General features: G+C 30.9%; 3 protein-coding genes across 4 annotated transcripts; 1 reads left to right on the top strand and 2 right to left on the bottom strand.

Moving 5' to 3' along the window:
* Positions 1 to 209: 209 nt before the first annotated feature.
* Positions 210 to 3,902, bottom strand: LOC8280276 (AP2-like ethylene-responsive transcription factor At1g16060). The gene is made up of 8 exons (XM_048377585.1): positions 3,267 to 3,902; positions 3,092 to 3,174; positions 2,931 to 2,939; positions 2,567 to 2,655; positions 2,396 to 2,469; positions 2,226 to 2,276; positions 1,589 to 1,665; positions 210 to 1,044 (listed from the first exon to the last, which is right to left on the bottom strand). Exons 1-8 carry the CDS (start codon positions 3,428 to 3,430, stop codon positions 533 to 535), a joined length of 1,059 nt encoding a protein of 352 aa, XP_048233542.1. The 5' UTR covers positions 3,431 to 3,902; the 3' UTR covers positions 210 to 532.
* A 6,158-nt stretch (positions 3,903 to 10,060) lies between these two features.
* Positions 10,061 to 16,000, top strand: LOC8280275 (probable folate-biopterin transporter 3). The gene is made up of 5 exons (XM_025156214.2): positions 10,061 to 10,743; positions 11,892 to 12,151; positions 12,566 to 12,661; positions 12,747 to 12,917; positions 14,861 to 16,000. Exons 1-5 carry the CDS (start codon positions 10,407 to 10,409, stop codon positions 15,449 to 15,451), a joined length of 1,455 nt encoding a protein of 484 aa, XP_025011982.2. The 5' UTR covers positions 10,061 to 10,406; the 3' UTR covers positions 15,452 to 16,000.
* A 52-nt stretch (positions 16,001 to 16,052) lies between these two features.
* On the bottom strand, positions 16,053 to 19,392 carry LOC8280274 (aspartyl protease family protein At5g10770). 2 transcript variants are annotated; one of them, XR_001534779.3, is made up of 3 exons: positions 18,490 to 19,392; positions 16,389 to 17,781; positions 16,053 to 16,177 (listed from the first exon to the last, which is right to left on the bottom strand). XR_001534779.3 is itself a non-coding variant. In XM_015715353.3 (2 exons), the coding sequence occupies exons 1-2, from the start codon at positions 18,689 to 18,691 to the stop codon at positions 16,508 to 16,510; spliced, it is 1,476 nt and encodes a 491-aa protein (XP_015570839.2). In that variant the 5' UTR covers positions 18,692 to 19,392; the 3' UTR covers positions 16,356 to 16,507. The 2 variants fall into 2 exon arrangements, 1 of the variants encoding a protein (XP_015570839.2); XM_015715353.3 differs by lacking the exon at positions 16,053 to 16,177 and having other exon boundaries at positions 16,356 to 17,781.
* Positions 19,393 to 23,656: the final 4,264 nt, after the last annotated feature.

Here is a 23,656-nt window from a genome sequence, read left to right as displayed (position 1 = left end):
TAAAAATCAATTAATATAAACATAACAACTAATAAATAAATAATATCACATATAATTATACAATTGATTTTACTTGAGAATTTCTGTTATCTTACTAATTTGTTTATGAATTCTTTCTCAAAGAAATTTAATTATATCTATTGAAGGCATGAAATCAACCATTTAAGAGAGGTGAGAGCATACATAGCATAAAAGATCAAATAAAATGAGGCCCATAATACTTGCCAAATTTGTCTTATTAATTAGAAAAAATAATTGATAAATGAATGTCAACTAATTTGTTTTATATATCTACATGTAAATTAAAATTAAAATTAAAAATTAAGAAACTCTCTTCTATTCACATCTTTCAGAAAGAAGAGAAGCCATATGTGAAGAAAAACAAAAAGAATATTCTGTATTGTCTCTATTTCCTTACCCTTGATCGTCATCATCGTGTTATCTGCTGCCACCATCCTTAACTCCATATATTCACAAAACCCTAATACGATATATTGCAAGGATATATGCTTATTTTGCCGAGTATTCTTCTCTAATCATTAAGTTCACAATGAAAAATAGGTGAAGCAAATGCATCTAGTTCTCCAAATATTATGTCATCACCCTCCGTGAAGCTGCCAGTGTCTTGACAATCGAAGAAAGTCTGAATGTCATCCGGGAAGCTCCGACGAGGCGGTTCAGACTCGGGTGGTGTCATAGGGCAATCATTGGCTGATGTTCTTTCTAGCATTTCCTTGAACTTCGTTGACTGCAACAAAAGCCCTAATGCAGATGAAGCCGAGCCACCGCCTCCGCCACCACATGTTGGCAGAGGCATGGTGGTTTCCGCTGTGGCGGTTGAGCTTTGGTGGTGGGCTGTGAAAGTTAATCCAAGATCTTGAGTAGGGTTTGGCATAGGATTAGCATCAGAAGTAGGGTTTTCTTGAGGGTTATTAGGACGGAGCCATTTGATGTAACGGCTAAGGTCAAAATTTGTAACGGCATTAAGTCCACGGTACTCTATAGCTGCCATGTCATAAGCTGTAGCTGCCTCCTCTTGAGTGGCTGAAATGGGAATTGCAAGAGATTCAGGGGTAATTCGGTAAAAATATATATGGATATATAATAGAATTTAATTTGCATGCAAATACTGGTAGTAAGTTTGAAATCTTAAATGGCAGTTGAGGTTTGGTGATCTATATCTCAACCAACTCGATTTGATTGCAAAATTTGACCCTTTACTCTTTGTCCCATTATCTTGGATTATATGCTCCCACACATTTAAAATCTGTTAAGTTCTCATTTGTTGTTTCAAAAAATCTTGGAGCAACTGTTTGATTTCATCTAATTCTATCAATTATGTCAACATATTAACAATTAGAAACCCATTTACTCGACTATTAGATTAATCAAAGCTTAAAGGAATATAATTGTTTTTTTTTTTTTCTTGAGATAAAAGTTTTGGTCCAAAAAAAAAAGTTACCATATGAGGAACAAAGGTGACATGTTTCAGTAATGGATGTAGTTATAAACATCAGAAATAAAAGGACACAGACAAAATAAAAAGGATATATAGAAGATAGAAGATAAGAAAAGCAGAAGAAATTACCGTATGTTCCAAGGTAGAGGTATTTGTTACCAAAAACTCTTCCAATTCGAGCCTCCCATCTTCCATTATGATGGTGTCTGCACAATTTAGGGTTTGCTCAAAAGAAAATCTAGATAACATCTACCAAAAAGATTGTGATTAAATTTCTTTCTTAATAATCGTCGAGAACTTGTGGAAAGTGATAGCCGACATATATAAGTGAAAGGGTTTCGCCTATTGACTAAATGTGGTAAATTCCTTTATATATATATATATATATATATATATATATATATGTTGAACTTCAACTTTTCTTCAATTTAAGTGTCCATATTTCCATATTTAATTTCTTTTTCCTTTCGCTCTTCTGAAAATTGAAACCTAATAACATTGGCAGCACATTGAAGAGAAATCAAATCTTTTTCATGAAAAAACTTACAAGCCATCCAAACACAACCAATGAATTCATTATTTTCTTTCATCAGAAAAAAATATTACGTAAAGGCCTGCAAAGCCAACTAATTAAGGACTGCGTTTTCTATAGCAACGTGTCAGAAAAATTTGCAGCTTTTCTCTAATCTACAAGACAAGTACTACTAAAGGTAATTAGTTCTGCATTTGCATGCCATAATTGGCAATGAATCAAATGAATTAGTACCTTGCAACACCTCTATATTTGGACACCCCACGAGAGAAACCACTGCTCTTCCTGTGAACCCAGTTCATGATAAGTATGAATATCTTCATCCAGCAATAATTACTTTTTATAAATAAATCTATATATATATAAACTAATTAAACTATAGAGAAGTTGTATATAATAATTACCTCCTCAAGGATCCAATATACTCTTCTTTTGATTGACCCTCCATCTCTTTGAGCTCCTCTTCATAAGTTGACAACTAAAACAACATTTACAGTCGTTAACTAACATGACTTTCATACAAAATGAAATTAAGATTTTATTTTATTTTTTGTTTTTTGAGTAGAGAAATTTACTGGGAAATTAAGGATGGTATCTTGCCCCCAGTACTTTAATGCTGCCAAGTCATAGGCATGTGCAGCAGCTTCTTCATCATCATATGCACCTACCAAAGCCAATTTCAAAAAAAAATTAGTACAGTTAGCAATAATATCAAAGCAAACAATTCAAATTCAAGATAACCTTCGAGCACCATACAGAACACAATAAAGAAATAAATATCAATATTGGTAGAAAATTTGTTTTAAAGAAATTTTTTTTAAAAAAATAATAGTTTTGCGCTCTTTCATCTTCATGAATTTGACAATGACAGGATCAGAAAAGATAAAGAGAAAGGAAAAGGAACAGATACAAAGACAAAGACAGATATACCAAACATACCTAGATATACTGTATTTCAGTAAGATTCCACACCAAGATGACCATCCAAAATCGAATCCAAACACACGAAACAAATAAATAAAAAGATTAATCAATAAAAAATAATAAAATAAACATATAAAGTGATTGCAAGAAAGAAATGGAGAAAAAGAATAAGAAACCTTGTCTTCCTTTCTTGTTTTGTGATTCATTCCAGCAATTCTTGTCCCACAAATGAGCCTCATACCGTCCGGTCCATCGATGCCTGAGAACCCATTTTTACACATACCAATAAATATGAACAAGAGACCAACAAAGAAAGACACGAAGCCATAAAAATATGGAGAGAAGAAAAACCTTGTAACACCCCTGTAAATGGAGCTACGTTGAGGAGGAGAGTCTCTAGGGACAGTTTTTCTAGTTCGTTTAGCCTTGGTTGAAGAAGGGTTGGTGCCAGTTTTTGCACTAGTATTAGTGTTATTGCTGTTGTTCCTTTGCCTTTGTTGTGAGATCTTCGCCATTAAATTACGTTCACTTGAGCTAAAAATATGTAGAGAAGAGAAGAAGGAAAACCCACGTTAAAAAATGTGTATAGATGATCAGAAGGTAGTTTTAGTAGGGAGAGAGAGAGAAATAAAAGGGAGGACTGGGTCATAAATAATAAGATATCCAAAGCCAAAGAATAAGGATTTTAAAGGGAAGAGAAGAGAGAGGAAAGCCGGCTACAGAGAGAGATTAGAGAAGAAGAGTGGTGAAGTTGAGTGGCCGTCTCTAAGCGGCCTTTTGTCTTCTTTGTCTTCACCTATGGCCATGGGCTTTTGTGAGTTATGTGCTTTTTTTTTTCTTTTTCTTTTTTTAAGTATGAATTTTTAAATTTGGTGTAATATTGTCATAACAATTAAGTGTGGGTTTGACTTTTTATAGTTCTGTATTATGGCCTTTAATATATATATATATATATACAATAATTTTTTCCAAAATTTTATTGTATTTTTTCATAAAATTAAAATAGATATCAATTCTTCCAACATTAAATTTTACCATTTATTTAAATTTAACGGTAAATTTTGGAATGTTGTAATTTATAATAATTTAATTTTTTAATATTTTATATTTTTATTTAATAAAATTTAGATCAAGCTTGTATAAAAAAATTTACAATTTATATAAAGACATTTTAATATGTAACATCTATAAAATTTTAGATGAACATTATAAATAAATATTTTTATATAAATTTAATTAAATTTTATAAATTTTTATTGAAAAATATATAATAATATTAAAAATAATTACATATGCCATCCTGAAATTCACCAAATTTAACATTATTCTATAAACTAACTATGTTTTTTATTTAAATGATATTACATGATTATAGAATTATATATATATATATATTATTTAGTTCATTATTTTTTATAATAAATTTATTTGTAGTTTTCTTATTCATTGGATATATATGGTAGGTTATTATTTGTACGAGAGGAGATAATTATTTCTTTATATTTCTCAAAAAAAATCACTAATATTAATTAAAACGTTTTTTGATTCTCACAATAAAAAATAATTAATTAGGTTATTTCCTAGTTAACATTTACAGTTATTGTGCTCAATCATGTGGAGTATCAACCACGAAAATCAAATATTAATTGATACTAATAAAGTAAAATTAAGGAGTGCGAGGATTAATAGTATAGTTACTATTTAGGTGTCAAATAATAAAAATCTTACGTGTGACCTTTATAACATTTTAGGCCACCTTGAGTTATTGCATTTATGGGCTATACTACTTCATAAATGTGTGTCTTTTCTACTATATATGAAACTTTATGTTATAAGATAAATAAAATATTAGTACCCGTTTGGTGAATAAAAAGTGGAATTCTTGTTTTCAAAATGACATTACAGGAATTTAAATAATAATAAAAAATAAGGCCTTGGGAAGATCATTAGTTAATATTGTTAACAGGAAGGATTTTATTAATAGAGTTATTAAGTATATAATCTTAATTAATGTGCCAAAATATCTCAATTAGGCTGACATTCTTATATATTAATTATCATTTATCACATATAATATATATCATACCCAATTAATCATAAATAGATACGAGATTTAGAGATGGAGATTTAGGTAGAGTTGATAGTTTGGAAATATATATTGCTTTTTTCTCATTAAAGTAAGAAGATAGATTAAAGAAATTCTTTTTTTTCTTTCTTTCTTTCTATTAGCCTCTTTATTTTCTTTTTCATTAATTGGGAAAGGATAGGAAACTAGGTAGAGTTACATTCCAAATAAAGTGATCTATCTTTTGTACCTAACATAAAACATTTATGTTAAAAAGATATTATTCAAAACATATAAGATATGGACGAATTTGATAAAAATAAAATAAAAAATCAAGAACCATCCAGTAACAAATGAAATTTATTTATTTGACCATGCATAAGTTTTTAATGTTTATGGTACGTACGTATTAGAAAATCTAATTTAAAGAGATGTAAATCTTAAAGCCCTAATTGATTAATATATCGAAACAGGAGGCTGTATTAAATGCTATATATTTGAGAAGTGGACAATGGGGATGAAAGAAAATAAAATTTTAACAGGAGCTAAATTAAAAAATTTATGAGGGTTAAATTGAAATCAAATTGAATCTTTTTCTTTAAAAAAGAAAACTATACAAGTAAATATAAATATATATTTATATTGGCATCTGGAGTTTGAAGACATCAATAGAATGAAAAAAGAATTACACCCAGAAGGAAATTAAAATGAGTAAGTAATTGATCATTGTCCGATGGAATATCTATGTAGCTACAAAGGAGTTAACATGGTGTCTTATTACTTGTCATTATTTGTGTATTGATTACCAGACACAGACAGAGACTAGTGGCCAATGGCTGCCTACCTAGCTACTAATTAATTTCAAAAGCCTTAATTAAACAAGGCATAATTTTTAGAAAATACTATTATTAGATATGAGGAAAATTAGATTGTTCTAAACATGGAATGTTATTAGTCTAAGTTAGAATTCAATTAGAATTTATACATTATTAATTCTATATTTTTTTGAATAATTTTTTTATTTATTTTATCGCTTTTGTATATCTGATACAATATTAATTTTTATTTTTTATTTTTATGTTGAAATAAATATAATAAATTTATAATATCTGTACAAGTAATTTAGTCTAATTTAACTAGTTTTTTTTATTATTATTAAGTCTATTAAATATTTTTTAATTAAAATAAATTAATAAAAAAAGTAATCGTTAGTATAAAGTGAGTAGTAATTATAAAATTATTGATCCTTTCTCACTATTGAACATAGATTCACCTGTGTGGGTTGAATCCTATAATTATCCAAGATTATTCTTCCTCTAAGTATATGTAATATTTATTACCAAAATCTAAATTAATTTTTGCCCCTTTAATTATTTTTAGAAACAAAAAGAAAAGTAATTGAAGAAGTGCCAGAACAGATCTCGAGATGAATTGGGTCTCTCTGCATAAGGAACATGAGCATTGAGCAAACAACCAACCAACCCACCAGAAGTTAAGGGGGGCGAGAGTCGAGACCCAATGTCTTTAAGTGCCATCATGTTTTGGTGCACTATATTTTGCGGCGTGTCGCCTGGTTTTTAGTGCACTATTCAATTCCCATTTTCTTTTTTTATGAAATAATTTTCAATGCCCACAAAAGTTGCTGTACATTTTTGTACCAAACTTTTAGAAGCTACTTATATAAATAGAATTTAATTAAGACTATAAGCTATAGATCAGTAGCCTACTGCCCAATTCCTACCCCATAAAGAAGGAATATACTTGAACTCTTACCCTATTGACCATTTATGTTTATCCTCTTTTCTTTCTCCTAGCTACTTTCTCTTTCAATGGAGAGGAATCTTGATAATCTAAGCCTAATATACATTATATATTGAAGTCTTCAATCTTTAATCAGTTCAATAAGAATTAGTGTCTTGTGAGGAATCGAAATTGAGTTCAAGTTCTTTGCAACTTAAATTTTCTATTTGTATTTGGATTTATAAATAAATATAGTTTGATGCATTTAAGTTTCTTTAATAAATAGATGTAATTTATTTTTCTTTTTTCTTTTTATGTTTCTTTTAAATTAATTAAATATCACGCTTTGACTAGATCTCTTCCATTTAAGTATAAGATTGGTGTTGTGATGACGAGATTGGATTCCGTATCAAGCTAATTATAAATTTATGAATATTTTATAATAAAAAAGAGTTTGTATAATTATTCTTATAAAAAATTATTATTATTGGTCGCCCTTTCTTCCCCTTTTTGCAAAAGAGGCAACGAAAGGTAAGTATCTTGCTATATATGAGATGTGATAGATGCTTATATATATCTAGATTCAATGCATATAAAATAAAAATGGAACTCCTTGGAATATATAATAAAATGCCACATTTCAGTGGAAAGTCACGTTCACTATATTGTAAATGAATCTTTTTTGCGGTGGTTGAAGCCATTAAAATCGAATTTTCATTTTCATAAATTATATTTTTGAAATATAAATAAACAAATATAGCGTCGGCAGTGTACTTTTTTAATATATGTAAACTAAATTTATAAGTACTTACAAATAAGGTGGCCACGATTTAGGAGTCGTTGGTTTGGTTCAAAACCGCTAGTTTACAATTCAATGGAACTAGAATCGGTCAGTTTCGATTTACAGTTTCGGTTCGATAGCTTCATACATAATAAAATTAATATTTCTAAATTTTTCTAAAAAAGTATGAAAAATAGATTTTGAATTTAAATTTCTTACCAAAAATTAAGATGCCTACATATCATTTTGTAGCTTTTTTACCTATTCTTTAAAAACTTATTTATCTTCTTAATCACTTTCTACATCGGAAGTTGAAGTCCCTTTGTTTATGTGATTGAAGAAATATTTAAATCCTTCTTTTATAAATTTTATTTATTTATTATTATTATTAAATTTTTTATTCGTTATTATTTTTATTTATCAAATATTTTTAATATTATTTATGTTACTATAATAATAATTATTATTTATGTATATTATTATTAATATTAAAAGAAGTTAATTTTATTTTTAATTAAAATAATAATTATATTATATTATAATAAATACTATTACTATTTATTATTATTAATTTATTTAAAATGGACGGTTTGGGACAGGAACTACCGAATCCGGTTTCAATAAATATTAAACCAACTCCTTTTCGATTTTGGTTCCGGTTTAAGCCGGTTTCGGATTTAATTGATTCCGATTTTAAATTTGACCAATCCAGTTTCAATTTTGTCTACTCATAAATTCTCTCAGAATAATTTAATTTCACATGATAAATATCTATAATAATGTCCACTCAGGTGCAAATGCAGTCTTTAACTTGTCAACTAGCCTTGTGTCAAATGATAAATTAATTTGGCAGGGTATGGATGTAGTTGCTCAAACTCTTAAGCTTTATGGACCATGATACCAATGATCAAATTATCTTAACTCTATGCGTCTTGAGAGATTGTGGAGGGAGTTGTGGAAGTTGAAGCTGCCAAACAAAGTATAGATTTTCTTAAGGAGGACGTTAGGCAAAGGACTGTTAACAGGAGAAGTTTTAGAAATCGACTGCAGCATGCTAATGAGAGGTGCAAGATTTATGGTATTAAGGAATTTGATACGCATCTTTCCTTTTTCTGTCCGAAGATGAAAGATATCTAGTCAGCTTCCTCAATTGATTTGAGAACCGAATCATAAAATTGCTCTAACAATGTTATCCTTCGGATACCGCTTTAAAAATTATTAAATATATATATATACATAACCTTTCTATAGTAATAATTTATATAGGAATAACCTCTACATAGTGATAAAAAATTACGGTTCCAATTTGGATCAGTTATAAATAATAATAAACTCTTTATTGTAATAAGTTATAAATCTTTTAAGTCTCATCTTAAGAAATTATTCCTCTATATAGAAATATTTATATATATAATTTTAAAAAAATATATATTATGCTATATTTTATCTTACTATAATATTATTTTGTCTCATTAATCTTATTTGTATAATATAACAAGATATTTACTTATTTTATCTCTAGTTTTTATTATTTCATCAGCAAGATTAAGTATTAAATTTTTGTAAAAAATTAAGATTCAGACCTCTATTAAATTATAACCTCTTTATATTTAATTATATATGTATAGGATAGAAATAATAATAATAATAGGAAAGCCCTTTGTTTTGATGAGCTCTTTTAGTGTAAGTGCTCAAGCCCAATTGAGGTGACATAAATATGGTATAGTAAAGCCTCCAACGAACAATTCATTTAAATTTTAAAACTTTCAAAACTCTTTTATGAAGAAAAAAGAGAATATTATAGTGAAAATTTTCTTTCCAAATACAATTAAAACTTTTAGAATTTCTTTACCTCTTCTAATATTATCAATTAGTATATTTTTATAAATAACTAATGATAATTAGAATATTATTTTAAAACTAAAAAATACTATTTCAATTAAAAAAACAAATAAATAATTAATTAATTAACCTTTTCGTTTTAGTCTCATTTCCAACAAAACAAACGGGCTTTTGAGCGCGCCCAAGCCCGACTAATGCCATCGTCTTTCCTTTTGCTTCTTTTTGTTAATCTTTTTTTATGATAGGCACTTTCAATTTTTCCTTCAAATAATGATAAATCATAAAGAAATACTATTTTATAACCTTAATTTCTCATCTGTTTTTCTAAATATTTAGCACGATATCTTAATTCCATTTCTTTGCTTCTATTTTAATCCATTCAAAACCTATTTAACAATAAAAGACAACCTTTATTACAAAAATTAATAAATTTATACTATATATTGATCTACGGTAAATAACAATTTTAAATTGAAAACCCCACTCGTTTTCATATGGATCCTAATTTTAATTATATTAGCCATCTCTCTTTTTTATTATATATTTATTAAATACAAAGTGATTTTAATTTAATCTTTATTTAATTGTAAACATATACACTCATATAACCTCTGTCTAACTACAGTTTCTAACCACCTAAAGTCTTAGCGAAATGGCGCCAAAATCAGTAAATCAGCTCAAAATTTCTGTAGATTACATAACTATGCAAAATACATTTTTGTTAACGTAATAAACCTACAAATTAGCTGATACAATAAAAACAAAAATTTGAGATAATCTTAAGAATGTCCTAACAAACGACACATCTAGCTCAAGATCTTCAAAGTCCACCTAAGGATTTGTTTATTTCGGCCTCAAAAGATGATGCTGCATCGGTCAACGTTCACGATTCAGTTGTCCACAACTAGAAGTCATCAAATTGAAAATTTTAGATCCAAGGTTTTGTTAGAGATCATCTATCTTTCTCTCTCTCTCTCTCTGATTCTTTTGCAATACCTTTGAACAGATTTTGATCAAAACTTGAGATTCCCAGTCCACAAAACAACCCAAAAAATCAAAACCCATGGAGGAATCCAACATAGAAAAGAACCCAAGTAATGGATTTTTGGGTTTGATGTTGGGGCCAGTGCAATGGTTCAAAATGCTTAGTGAAGAGTTGCACTGGAGCTTTGTTTTAGGAGTGGTGACTGTTTATGGAATTAGTCAAGGAGTTGGTGTGGGTTTGAGCAAAGTTAGTACTCAGTATTACATGAAAGATGAGCAAAAAGTGCAACCTTCTGAAGCACAGGTGTACCTTGGGTTGCTTCAAATCCCTTGGATTGTTAAGCCTTTATGGGGTCTTTTTACTGATACCCTTCCTGTTCTTGGTTACCGTAGACGCCCTTATTTTGTTTTTGCAGGTAAGCTAATCTGCTTTCTTGTGCAACTGTAGTCTCTTCTATCGTATGCAATTTGATATGCTTATAACGTCTGATTTAGAGCTCTAGAATCTCAAGTTTTTTCTTTTTCCTTTCTTTGTTCTTGATGATTGAATAAAAATGTAAGATAGCATGAAGAAGCGAAATTTGTTATACATTTTCTTTAGGCTTAACTACCCAAATAATCATGAGATTTGCACTTTTTTCAATTTTATCTAATTCTTTCGATCTTTTTTTTTTCAGATTTAGCAACAAACCAAGACTTTAATTTCAAATCTAGAAACCCGACGGATTTGTTATGAAATATGCAGTGATTTTTTGCTTACTTGGAACTGAATTCATGGATTTGAAATAGAAGTCTTAGTTTGTTGATACAACTGAAAAATTTGAAAGAATTTAGATAAATTGAAATAATAAAATGCAAAGCTCAGAATTAGAAAAAATCCTGAAATATTTACTGCATTTTCAAATTAAATTTTCCGGATTCTAGATTTGTACTAAAGTCTTAGTATGTTGCTAAAAATTGAAAATTTTGAAAGAATTAGATAAAAAAAAGGAAAAAGTGTAAGGTTCAGATTTATTTGGATTATTAGGCCTTTACTGTTTCTTTGCAGAGTAAAGAATATCTTTCTGCATTAGCTTTTTCTTGTTAATACAAATTTTGCAACTTAGATTTGTTAAAAACACAATGCATGTCAATGCTTGAGCTTTTGGCAAAGCTGTGAATTACAAATTGGGATTTTTTGTTCTAGATGTTGGACTATAGGATCACCAAGTGTTTTCTTTTTTCTCTTAAAAAGAGAGGCTAAAACAATTCTCAAGTCTATGATAGACAATCATATTCTCTCACTTCAATTTAGTGAGAAATCACAGTCAAGTGATTCAGGTCCAGAATATGAGTGCAATTTACATAAGATGAGGATCCGCAAGGAAGTATTAGGAGGGATCAGACAGGCTAGCTGAGACTGGCCCTTTTAACATATGATTTTCCATTCATTTTCCAGTGATATGTAAATGTAAGTGAGAAGCAACTGAGTTTTACCTTCTCTTTACATGAATGTATATAAGAGAACAAATGGGAAGCAAAGTGCAGTGGTTTGACATGTGTGGCTCTTCCTTATTTCTTTCAGGAGCTCTTTCCATTATAGCAATGCTTATGCTGTCAGTGCAGAAAAACTTGCATCTTGCATTTGCTCTGCTGTCTCTAATGGCAGGAAGTGCCGGTGTAGCTATAGCTGATGTGACCATTGATGCTTGCGTGACACAAAACAGCATAAGTCATCCTTCTCTAGCTGGTGATATGCAAAGCTTGTGTGGAATCAGCTCTTCCGTTGGGGCCCTTGTTGGATTCACTCTCAGTGGCTTTTTGGTTCATATAGTTGGTCCGAAGGTAGCTCCTGTTGATATTTATCATTGGCCATATTCTATGACCAGAATAAGTTGGTTCTGTTGCTTTTTAGACCTGTTAATATAAAGTCCTTTTAGCCAGATTGGTTGAAGACCTATGACATTACTGCATTTTGATCATGTGATTTGTATGAGAAGGGACTGGAAACAAAGAATCAGATTCTCAGGTTCTTTTGCAGTCTGAAAAAATCTCTGATATTGACATGCGACACAATTGAGTTTTTCTACGCAGATACTATTATCAGATAAAGCCCTTGCATAATATTTTGGGCCATAATTGTTGTGAATCCAACTGGACTCTAGAGGTTGTTCTTATGCAACCTTTTGGAGCATTATCAGATTACTTTTTTGAATTTACCCATTCTTTACTTGTTAAAATGCTCCTCTGACCTGGCAGGGTGTTTTTGGGTTGCTCAGTATACCAGCAGGCCTGGTCATTGTGGTAGGAATAATTCTGAGAGAATCTCATGGGCATAGATTTGCTTCCAAAAGGGTAAGAGTATTTGAATTATTCAAATTTTCATTTGGCACATTTATATGGCAGCTTTCTTTTATGCTCACATGAAGCCATAAATTAGGTAAATGAGAAGTTCTTGGATGCTGTTAAGGCAATGTGGACGACACTTAAATGTCGGGATGTATGGAGGCCATGTTTATATATGTACTTGTCACTTACAATGAGCTTACATATTCATGAAGGAATGTTCTATTGGTATACAGATGCAAAAGGAGGTCCATCTTTCTCAAAGGTAGATTGTTTTGCCCATTGTCTACTTCACATGGACTTAGGTAAATTATCCAATAGAACTGCATGCCTGGAGGTTGGATTTGTGTATTTTCCACAATCTCCTTGCATTTTCCCACTATGATGTTTTTGAATTTACATTGGTTCCCTGATTTTATTTTCTGGTAAGTTGCATTCTCCTCTGCTCAAATTTTTTTTTTTCCTCCTAGTCTTAATTGAGAACTTAGGTACTTTAGAATGGATTACAATGAGCCTAGGCATAGGAAGGTGAGTGGCACTTATTGAGGATATAGAGATGGTCAACTGATATGGGAAAATTAATGGAGTCAAATAGTATTGCATATGGAGAGGTCTTGACTAAAATGATATAGCAATGGTAGAAGTTGATCTAGTATTAAAATGGCTACTAGATGGTTTTGGCCTTGAGCAGGGTTTTGGCCTTGAGCAGAACTGATGGATAAGGACTATTTTGAGACCAAGACTTAGTTCATTTGACCATGTTCTGAATGTTGATAACTGTAGGATGATTACCAACTTTGCATAACTTATAGAAAAAAGTCATGTGTCTTCCAACAATTGGAATAGCTTGATCATCTGTTATGGGACTCTAGGTGCAAAGAAAAAAAAGAAAAAACTATATATGGGGTTCATATTACCAAGTGCATATTAAATGCTTCAGCTGCTCTCTTTGTAAAGAGAGAATTTTAGCACTTGCATGGGCTAAAGTTGATTCCATGCACTTATGTTTTGTTAAGGTCATGCATAGACTTATAGAGCCTAAAATTGAAGGCTTTTGCCAGTGAACTTTCCAGTTGAGAATGATAATACTGATGGAAATGTGCATTCTAATATCAAAATTATCCCAAAGCCACTAATAATAAAGTACGCTGTTGAAGCTGGTATGGATTTTCAAAGAATTTTATCTGCTTGTTCGACACACAGAATTCCTTTTGCTATTCATGTTGCAATTTATTAATAAAAGTTTGTGCCTGTTGACCATTTTGCTTTGAAGAAATGATATTGTCACCTGTGTGCCAAATTGTTTGATAGTCAAACTATTGTTTGAGGAACCCTTTAATATTCATGTGGAAAACTAACTAATCTGATTGTGCATCTGGTTTTATTCTTAAGAAGTTTGCCAATGACATTCATTTGGAGCTTCTTTAATATGATGTGCATCTCAGAATGTTACTGATCCATAGGATGTCACTTTGCGTTGGTAATCAATTCAGCTCAATAGTGACTCCTCTTTGGGTTAAATTTAACCTTTTGGTTTAGCAATATAAAATGCTGGCATACAAATGCTCTGACAATTTTACAAAAGACTGAGCACTTCTGAGTTCAAATTTAGAAATTTTCTTTAAAAAAAGCTAGGTTGGTAACTTATCACATTTACGAGTTTGTATCTAATTTCTGGTGCCTAAAGAATCTCACTACAAATTTATCAAACTGAGTGTACAAAAAAAATATTAAGCTGAAGTTGATGACTGTCTTGAACTAAAGAACTTGTGAAAGTTCAATTTAGCAAATTAAAATTTAAAACTAGGAAATATGGTGCAATTTTCCTTGTTTGTTTGACATATCTACCGACATCATTTATATTATAATCATTTTAAGTACCCAAGAGCGTGTAGTTGAAATAGTAAGGGTATCTTCTAGCTTAATTGCAGTTGTGTTAAAACTCTTGAGATAGTATTTTATCACCTGCAAGGGGACCTGCCCAGCACGTCCTAAATTACTCTATATTATTAGATCAAAAATAAAATCATTTCAAGTAAATTGGACTCCCTAATGTTTTTGCATACAAGATTGCCACTGTATGATTTTTTAATACTATTCTCAAAAATCAAATGTACCTACGATGTGCAATTCCCACTATGTTCTTACAAATTATTACTTGTAACATGAAACGCGATTTGTAAACTCTTTGATTTCTTTTTTATACAGGAGGTTGTTGGGACCATATTCTCAGTGGGCGCAGTTGGTTCTCTCTGTGGTGTGCTTATCTACCAAAATTTGTTAAAGGACCATCCTTTCCGGAACATACTTTTCTGGTCTCAGTTACTATATGGTGCATCAGGATTGCTAGATTTGGTATTAGTCTTGCGTTTGAACTTGAGAATTGGTTTACCTGATTACTTCTTTATTGTGATTGATGAAGCCGTTTCTCGAATGATTGGACGCATTAAATGGATGCCTCTTCTTGTACTCAGCTCCAAACTTTGCCCAGCTGGTATAGAGGGCACTTTCTTTGCTCTGCTTATGTCAATTGATCATGTTGGTATGCTTTCATCAACTTGGGCAGGAGGTCTCTTACTCCATATTTTGAAGGTTACACGAATACAATTTGACAATCTCTGGATGGCCATCCTGATCCGGAGCATCTTGCGAATGGTTCCCATCAGTCTGCTATTTCTGATACCGAAAGCCGATCCCACCTCATCCATCCTTCCAGCAGAGATGTTGAATACGAAAAAAGGTGATGATATGCTTAAAAATGAAAACCTTGAAATGGTCTCCCTTGTTAATGATTCTTAAACTAGAAGGTAAAAAGGGCATCTAGGACACTGCTTGTCTTTTCATGAGAGATAATAAAGTGAAAAGAGGCCATCCATGCCCATGCAATTAGATATTCCTGTTGATGCATTTACGAGATAATGTCAGGAACTATCATCCAGTAGCTGAAAAGCGGTTGCACAAATTTGATCATCCCTGGAATTAACTATTTTCAGAAACGTGTCTGGATATGACTTAGACATGATTTCTTTCTACTACTAACAGTCAGCAGAATAGAGTGGCTTGGTCAACCTTATGGACATTTCCTACTATCCGAGGATCAAGCAGTCAATTTTGTGTATATCACTGCAATATTTCTGGTAGGCATTGCTTTAGATTACAGATAAGATAAAGCTCTGTAATCAAGTTGAAGTAGAAGCACAAATATTTTTGGACCTTATTGAAGAGATAATTCTAACATGGGAAATTTCTACAAATGCCCATTTGTCTGTCTTTTATTTGGATAAGTTTTACAGATACTAATGTATCATCTTTTATTTTTCGGGAAAATCCATTAATATTGTTGGGATACATGTGGCATCAAATCTGTCCTGAATGCATTATCATCTTCTGCATGATATTTAGATTCCTTGTACAAAAATATTTCTGTCTGTTTTCATTTTTACGCAGTACAGCTGACAGAATATTGTGCTTGATTTGAAGTCTCTTGAAAGACTGAAAAATTCCATGAACTCTTGATCTGATCATCTACAGGAAAAAATGTAGTGGATAGTTAGTTATATGCAACGCTGTCATTGCATCTAACTATCATAGACATGCATCTGCATTCTTCCATCCTTCTTAGATTCAAACAGATCATACACAACTTACATGGATTTGCTGTGTTAGGAAGTCAGAACATTATTACACTGAAGAAACACTCAAGAAAAGAAAAGAAAAGGCATTTAAAATTCTTTACCTTTCCAATGAGATACAAAATACATGTCTATCATTTCTTTGCCAACAGAAGAAATTGGCTACTGCATTGAAGAAAATATATTCACAAACCCAACACCTAATACTATCTGAATCATATTCTCAGTTGAAACTGCAAGCTTCTGCTGCAAATCCTAGCTTGGACTCCTTAGTATTATAGATAACCCTTTGGTTTCTCTGCTGATAATTTCCTATTATAGGTATCTCGTCATCAAAAGAGAGACTGGCAAGAGCCAAACAGACCTGAGATGCATCAGTCTTTACAAAATAGAAAATCCCAGTTACATCCACAGTCAGTTCAGCGTTTCCCTCAAACTGCATCCTTATTGTAGGAATATCAACTTCATCATAGCCGTTAAGGTTAAAGCAAGTATCTAAGATTGAGAAAGGTGGAGCAGAAGGAAACCCAGAAAATTGTTTCAGAAACTCTGCTTTCAGATCTCTGTAAACAGGAGGAGGGAGCCTGGTAATAACTGTCCCTGAATCAATCAGAATTCCGCTTTGTCTGTAGTTCGGGGCTTGTAAAGCTACTCCACCAATACTAATACCGGTTAGGTTGAGAAAGTAGAATGTTGGTAATTGAGGATTCGCAATCATTCTAGTGTAGGAGATGGGAGTTGTGTTCTTGTAAACTGAAGAATTACCACCCAGGATTAATGAACCTGAAGCATCAGCTGCTGTAGTTGGTAAACAATATGAGAAAACACCTTCAAAAATTGCAGAAGTTTGAGAGACCAATGAAAGATCACTCCTCCCCAATCCCATAAGACCTGAAGCTCCTCCAAAGAGACCTTTATTATTCCTGCCACAGCCAAAAATGAAATTGCTGACATGAGTGGTTCCTAAATTGAGCTGCTCCATGCCTAAATCGCCGCGAGTATAAGACCCATCACCATAGTTAACAACATAATTACAGGTTGGTGTATTGCTGCCACAAACTCCTAAATTCCCAGTTGCATATTGGAGAGATTGACAAGTTGAAGAATTACATAAAATTGTCTGGTACGAAGGGGATCCTGAAGGATTGAAAAGAGGGTCTTGTTGGTTATAACATAGTCTACAAGGTTGGCATTGAACCCATGTTAAGTCACTTCCAGTGTCTACAATCACTGTCATGTTCCGACCGCCTATTTCAACTGTAACTATGTAGTTTAATGTTTGAAGTCTCACCCCAGAACTTAACGGAATTTGACTATCAAGAGCATCTATGTTATTTCCAGAAAAAATGCTTTTGATTCTAGATTGAAGTGACCGAACACGAAAATCATCAAGAATCAAGCTTTTCTGTAGCTTCTTGTTCCAATCAGTGCTCTTTCCTGATGAGTTGCAGAAATCTCTGTGCTTCATTTCCAATATGGTTGCACCCTTCTCCCGTTCTAAAATTTAAAATAGAAGGAGAATGCGTGTCAGAAAATTCATCAAAATAAGCAATTTCTTCTTCTTAGTTAGCACACAAAATAGAATACCAACAAGAGAGAAAGAGAACTTATAAAAGCAACTGAAGCTATAGCTAGATGCATTATTAATACGTTCAATAAATGAAATGCATTTGGAAGAAAAGTACTTGTCTTTAGAAATCATATATCCAGTCCCCACACCATCCCCCCTCCGCCCCCGCCCCCCCGCCCCAAAAAAAAAAAAAAAAAGGACACACATATATGCATAAATGTTAGGCTATTAATTAATGTTGACAAGAAAATTAGCTAAAACATATTGAAGTACAAAACTCAATAATAGATTACATATTAGTATGGAAAGTAAAGTTAAGTCAAGGTAAGCTTTTATCAAAAACATTCAGTTTTCAACCTAAAAAAGGTTAAAGAGAAAAAGAGAGATAGAGATCAATGATGATTGTTTCCCTCTAGCAAAAAGGAGCAAAGCAAGCAGTGGATTACAGATCCCAAAGTGCAGAATAAAATAAAGAAGCTAAAAGAAAAAGAGAGAGACTTGGTTGGTCATGATTCATGACGACCATTTTATCAATATTGCCTTATCAAAACCAAAGCCATTCTTTGATCTTTTACTTTCCCTCTTTTTTTTTTTCTTTTTTTTTTTCTTGGGTTGCTCTTTAGGGTTGGACTTACTTGATTTCTGGGAAAGACAACTTGAATTAGTATCAGTATTACTCTTCAGTTGCCATTGATATTCTTGCAGGCTGAGGACTTTCTTTTCTTGTAAAGATTGAGCACCGCCATTAACAACAGTAAGAAGAAAAACAAGAAGAGAAAGAAGAGTGTAGTAATAGTGTCTCAGTGGCAAAGTAGGCTTTTGTTTTTCTTCCACCATTGTTGATATTGCTCAAGAAAATTATGAAATGTATCAATGTAAAAGAAAAAAAAAAAAGAAGAAAGAAGGAAGAAGAAAAAAATCTGGGGTATGTGTGGGAGAGAAAGAAGAGAAGAGAAGGGGAGATTCTTGAGAGTTGGACTTTGGCAAGAGAACAAAAGAGGAAGGGCTGGCTAAAGGACCCACTGTTGCATGAGAAATTATTGGGGATTCACGTGCAAATTATACTTGAACATAGAATTATAAAAAAAATTATAATTATAATAATATAAGGGAAAAAAATATTGATAAGCTTTGGTTTTAATTGGTGGAAGTGTGATCGTTGAACAGGTTTCATGGTTGAACTGAATATGAACCCTATCATTAAAGAAAAGAAAAGAAAAGAAGAGGTAGTGTGGTTTTTATAAGTACAGTAATAGTGGTGGTGGGATATGATAATATATGTGGAGAAGTATATATAGTGATTACTTTTTTAGAATGATTTCATTGGGTTTGCTAAGCTTTCATTAGATAAGGACTTTACCCATCACGGAATCAACTGTCACTGGACTGCTTATGTATCACAGACAGAGAGAGAGAGAGAAAGAGAGAGTGGGTGATGATGATGGTGGTGGTGGAGGTGGTGGTGGCGGTGATGGTGGAGGATTGGTGGGGAAACACGTTAAGACATGTTGTGTGTTTCATGTTGTCCCTTTCTATAAGAAGAGTAGTCATATGTCATATCTATTGAACATATTTGCTTTAGATTTCTTTTTTTATTTATTTCTTTCCCTTGTTCTTTTGCGTTTAATTGCTTGTTATAATAAACATATACCTTTTCAGCTTTAGCTCCTTAATTAACTTCCTTTGTCTCAAACCAACTTAGATATCACAAATGCAATCCCATCAATTTCTTAATATAATTTCCATTTGGCTTATTTCTTTTACCAAATTAAATTCAAACTAAACTAAATTTTCATTTTTGTATTAATATGTGGAATTGATAATAATTAATATAAGTCCTAAGGACACTGAAAAATTCTCTTGAGGAATGAATTTGGTGGGACTGAGGAGGCACAATACGTATCCATCGTGCAGAGAGCAAATGTACTTTTCTGTCTTTCCTTTTCTTTCTTATTGAAAAATACAAAAAAACAAATGTATTCTATAAATGCCCTAATTCCTGTTTTCCTAATGCACATCCAATTACATTAACTTTCTTTGCTTTTCTTCCTCATTTTGTACTCTAAATTACTTAATTTGTTTTGTTTTCTTTTTCTTTATTTTCTCCTTTATTTTCTTATACATATTCTTTTGCAGAAAGTTTCTTAATCATAGTGTAATCACACCACCAATTACTTTAAAATACTCCCGCACATAATAGTATTTAAAGAAAAACCTTTTGCACAGCTCTATTGTATGTCTTCGTTAATACACCGAATTAATAGATAATTGACATGTATTGATTAATTTTAATAATGTATTAAATATTCAATACTAAAATATAAAACACAAATGCATACATGTCACTCTTTTAGTTATTATGACACATACCAAATATGGATAGAGATTTTTCGTATTTATAAAAGCATGAAAATGTAAGTAATTATTTAATATTTTATGTAGCATCATTAATCGAAAAAAACTAATGGTTTTCCACTTAATCGAAAAAAAAACTGCTCGATTAACTATTGATTACTCAAAATAAACTATCCTATAAAAATAAAAATAAAAAACTATGAGAAAATCGGTCGAGTCTTTTTAACTGAATTGACCATTTAATTATTTAAATTATTTAAAATTAAAATAAAACATAAAAAATGAAACCAACTGATTTGTTTGATTTTAATTCAGTTGGGCTATTTTTGTTTTTAGTTATTTTCCTTTAAATGCTGAATTGGTGAGTAAAGGTAGCCCAAATATTCTTTTCATATGAAAGCCAATAATTGGCCTTCTTAATTTACAAGCCCAGTTGTAGCAGTCACTATATATTAGGTCCATTCCTCTCTTCCTTCTTTTTCAGTAAGATTGGAACTGCAAAAAAGAGTTAAAATGGATCTACCGATCCTTTCAGCCAGAAACTACTTTTTAAGGAACATCACCAGTTATAAGCATTTGTTTTGTAATTTGTCAACTAAATTTTTTATAAAGTAAAAAAATATGGTAATTAATAAATTTTATATTTCAGAAGTAACATTTAGTATCCATTACAAAACAATGAAAATTTTCAAACAATGATATTATGAGTCCAATACCAGGTGTTCTTGGGTTGGGTTCAGCACCGTAAATGGATGACAGATTTTTATAAAAAGTTACATGTTTACGGTTTTTTTAATAAAATTTCTATTTATGATAAAATATGAATAATAATTCTAGGCTAGTATAGAAGGTCGGCTCTATATTTCGAGAGGATTAATTTAGTAAAGAATGACTTTATATCATAAAACATTCCTATCAAATGTAAGGCATCTATTAAGAAATCAAATCTAATAATCTAAAACGACAATATAATAATTTCATCAAAAGAACATTAAATTTTAATATATAAAAAAATATAATTTCTTTATTATTTTACTTGAAACCAGACTTCATCGATTTCCATGACTCGGTGAGTATGGAAAACACGACAACTGAGGAACCGCTCTTACTAAGTGCAACCTCGGATGCCATTTTCATATTAATGATTCACTCTCTAGACGAATTGCTTACCTCAGACTCCATCAGCTCACTAATTAACTTGCTTTTCCACCTCCGATGCGGTCAGACTCGTTCATCGACAAAGCAACTGTAAGTTTTTCTACTAACAATAACCCTGTTGAACCTTTGGTCTAGTTACAGTGGCCAAGAAATAAGTGGCACATCTCCACAAATTGATTCAAACTTTTTCACAGTACAAATCTAAGAGGAGGAGAGAGGGGGAGATGCTAGTATAGTTGGTTAAGATTTTCTACTGTCCGAATAAATTTGCTATCTGCATAAAAGTAATTAATTTAGAAGTAGTTCTTCTTTTGATCAAAATTCATGTGCAAAAGTGAGAGGATAGTTGTGATCAGACCAAGACGTTGCTCAAAAGCTCGGATGTTTCTCCAGAAAATTTCTGGATAATCGGTCACTTCAATTTTTTCCTTTCTCTTAAGGATCGTCATCTTAAATTGAAGTATGCTCGGGATCCTTCAACTTTATGTTAAGGAAAATAAATACTAATTATTTATAAGAATTGTTTCTTGTATTCAATCAATTTAAACAGGCGAGGCTTCCTATTGGCCAATGACATTTACGATCATTGAACAAATTCAGTTAACGAATATAATTATGCGCGGCCAATGTAGCGGCTTTTTTTTATTATTATTATTTTATTTTAGCAAACGCTAATGCAGTACCAATTGACAAATTGACACTATCAATTTCAAATTGGATTATTGTAACAACGGACACGTCAGCAATCCAATCCGTAGAATTTTATTTTCCTCTTTCGTCCTGGTGATACGGAGATCTATGAGAATTCTTACACATCTCTTACTGTTTCTTCGTTATTGTCCGCTCATAGCACCATTTGGCATCATCCTATTCTGCATAAAAACATCTTAGATTTTTTAGAAAGTAATAAATGATTCTTTATATTTGTTCTATCTTTGTAACTTGCTTTTTAGATATAGTTTTAGTTTGATTTAATTTTTTTATTTTTATAGATTATTATTTTTAATATATTTACTAACAATAATAATAAAATTTTAGTATTTTCAGCAATAATATTATTTATAGTAGGTAAATTGAGCTTTTAAATTTATTATATCCTTATAATTCGTATCTAAATTTAGTTTTAATTCAATGCATATAAACTTGATGAATTATTATTGTTGAATCTTTCTCAAACATAAATTAAGTCCATTGATTAATTTATTGAGAAATTTTAATAAATTATATATTATTAAAATAATTAATTTTATTAAATAAAAAATATATTTTTCTAAACATTTAAATAAATCATTATTATTTTTTAGTTCTTTTGCTATTAAGAATTATTTTTTTATGCTCAACACGATACCCACATTAGTAATCGGTGTAAAAAATTATTATAATTAGTTTTGCTAAACTACTAAAATTTATTATTTTAGTATTTCTATAAAATACACTTCTAATATTTGTAATTAAAAGAGTTAAAAGTAACTTGAAAGTTTTAATTAAATTAAAATTTATTTAGAATTTAATTATATATTGGTCATATTATTATTGTTAGAATTTATATTATTTTATATACAAGCATAATATCTATAAAGTGAAATTCAAAAACAATAACTAAAAGAGATATATTTCAAAATCCATATATTTATCCAAAGTAAAATTACACTATAAAATGGCATAAATTTATTAAGGATTATATTGTTGGAATGCATCATGACAATAATGGAAACAAAAACGTAAAAATAGAAAATAAAAAGAAAATTAAAACAATTCTTAAGAAAACGTGAAGAAAAAAAGAAATAATGTAATGCTAATGCGTCCTTTGATAGTCAATAGTCAACACACAGAAGGAAGACAAATCCAAGTTGGAAACGTTATCCAGAAACGGCATCCATAAACAGCATCTAAACAATTTTGTTAAGAACAATTTAAAATGAAATACACACGTGTCAGTCTCAAGCCCACCAGATTCTTCCACGTTATAATCTGTAACCAATCACAGCCACTTACTTTTATCAGATTAAAGCCAAAATAAAATCCCCGACATTGACATCTCATCATACCACAAGAACGTTCACGAACTGGGTCCCCCTTTTCTTGTTATCCACTCTCCACTATCCATTTTACATGGTCACGTGTTCTCACCTGATTTTGACACGTAGCACACATTGCCACCTTAGCCGACATCATCGTAGAGTGGTGGCAAATTTATCCCTACCTATTAATAAAAATAATATTTAAATGGTTTATATGTAAACATTTGGATAACTATTTTTGCCCATTTAAATACAAAGAATTATCAAT

The sequence above is a fragment of the Ricinus communis genome, chromosome 8, assembly GCF_019578655.1.
Source record: "Ricinus communis isolate WT05 ecotype wild-type chromosome 8, ASM1957865v1, whole genome shotgun sequence".
Classification (NCBI taxonomy): Eukaryota; Viridiplantae; Streptophyta; class Magnoliopsida; order Malpighiales; family Euphorbiaceae; genus Ricinus; species Ricinus communis.
This window is presented reverse-complemented; position numbering and strand designations above follow the sequence as displayed.

Bases quoted from the DNA above. Each gene is read 5' to 3' on its own strand.
- LOC8280276 (XM_048377585.1), bottom strand. From the start codon at position 3,430: ATGGCGAAGATCTCACAACAAAGGCAAAGGAACAACAGCAATAACACT. The intron at 2,470-2,566 runs GTAAATTTCTCT...ATGTTGTTTTAG, and splicing joins ATACCATCCTTAATTTCCCA to TTGTCAACTTATGAAGAGGA. The intron at 1,045-1,588 runs GTAATTTCTTCT...TTCCCATTTCAG, and splicing joins CCTCTACCTTGGAACATACG to CCACTCAAGAGGAGGCAGCT.
- LOC8280275 (XM_025156214.2), top strand. From the start codon at position 10,407: ATGGAGGAATCCAACATAGAAAAGAACCCAAGTAATGGATTTTTGGGT. The intron at 10,744-11,891 runs GTAAGCTAATCT...TATTTCTTTCAG, and splicing joins CCCTTATTTTGTTTTTGCAG to GAGCTCTTTCCATTATAGCA. The intron at 12,918-14,860 runs GTAGATTGTTTT...TTTTTTATACAG, and splicing joins GAGGTCCATCTTTCTCAAAG to GAGGTTGTTGGGACCATATT.
- LOC8280274 (XM_015715353.3), bottom strand. From the start codon at position 18,691: ATGGTGGAAGAAAAACAAAAGCCTACTTTGCCACTGAGACACTATTAC. The intron at 17,782-18,489 runs GTAAGTCCAACC...TTTAAATTTTAG, and splicing joins TTGTCTTTCCCAGAAATCAA to AACGGGAGAAGGGTGCAACC.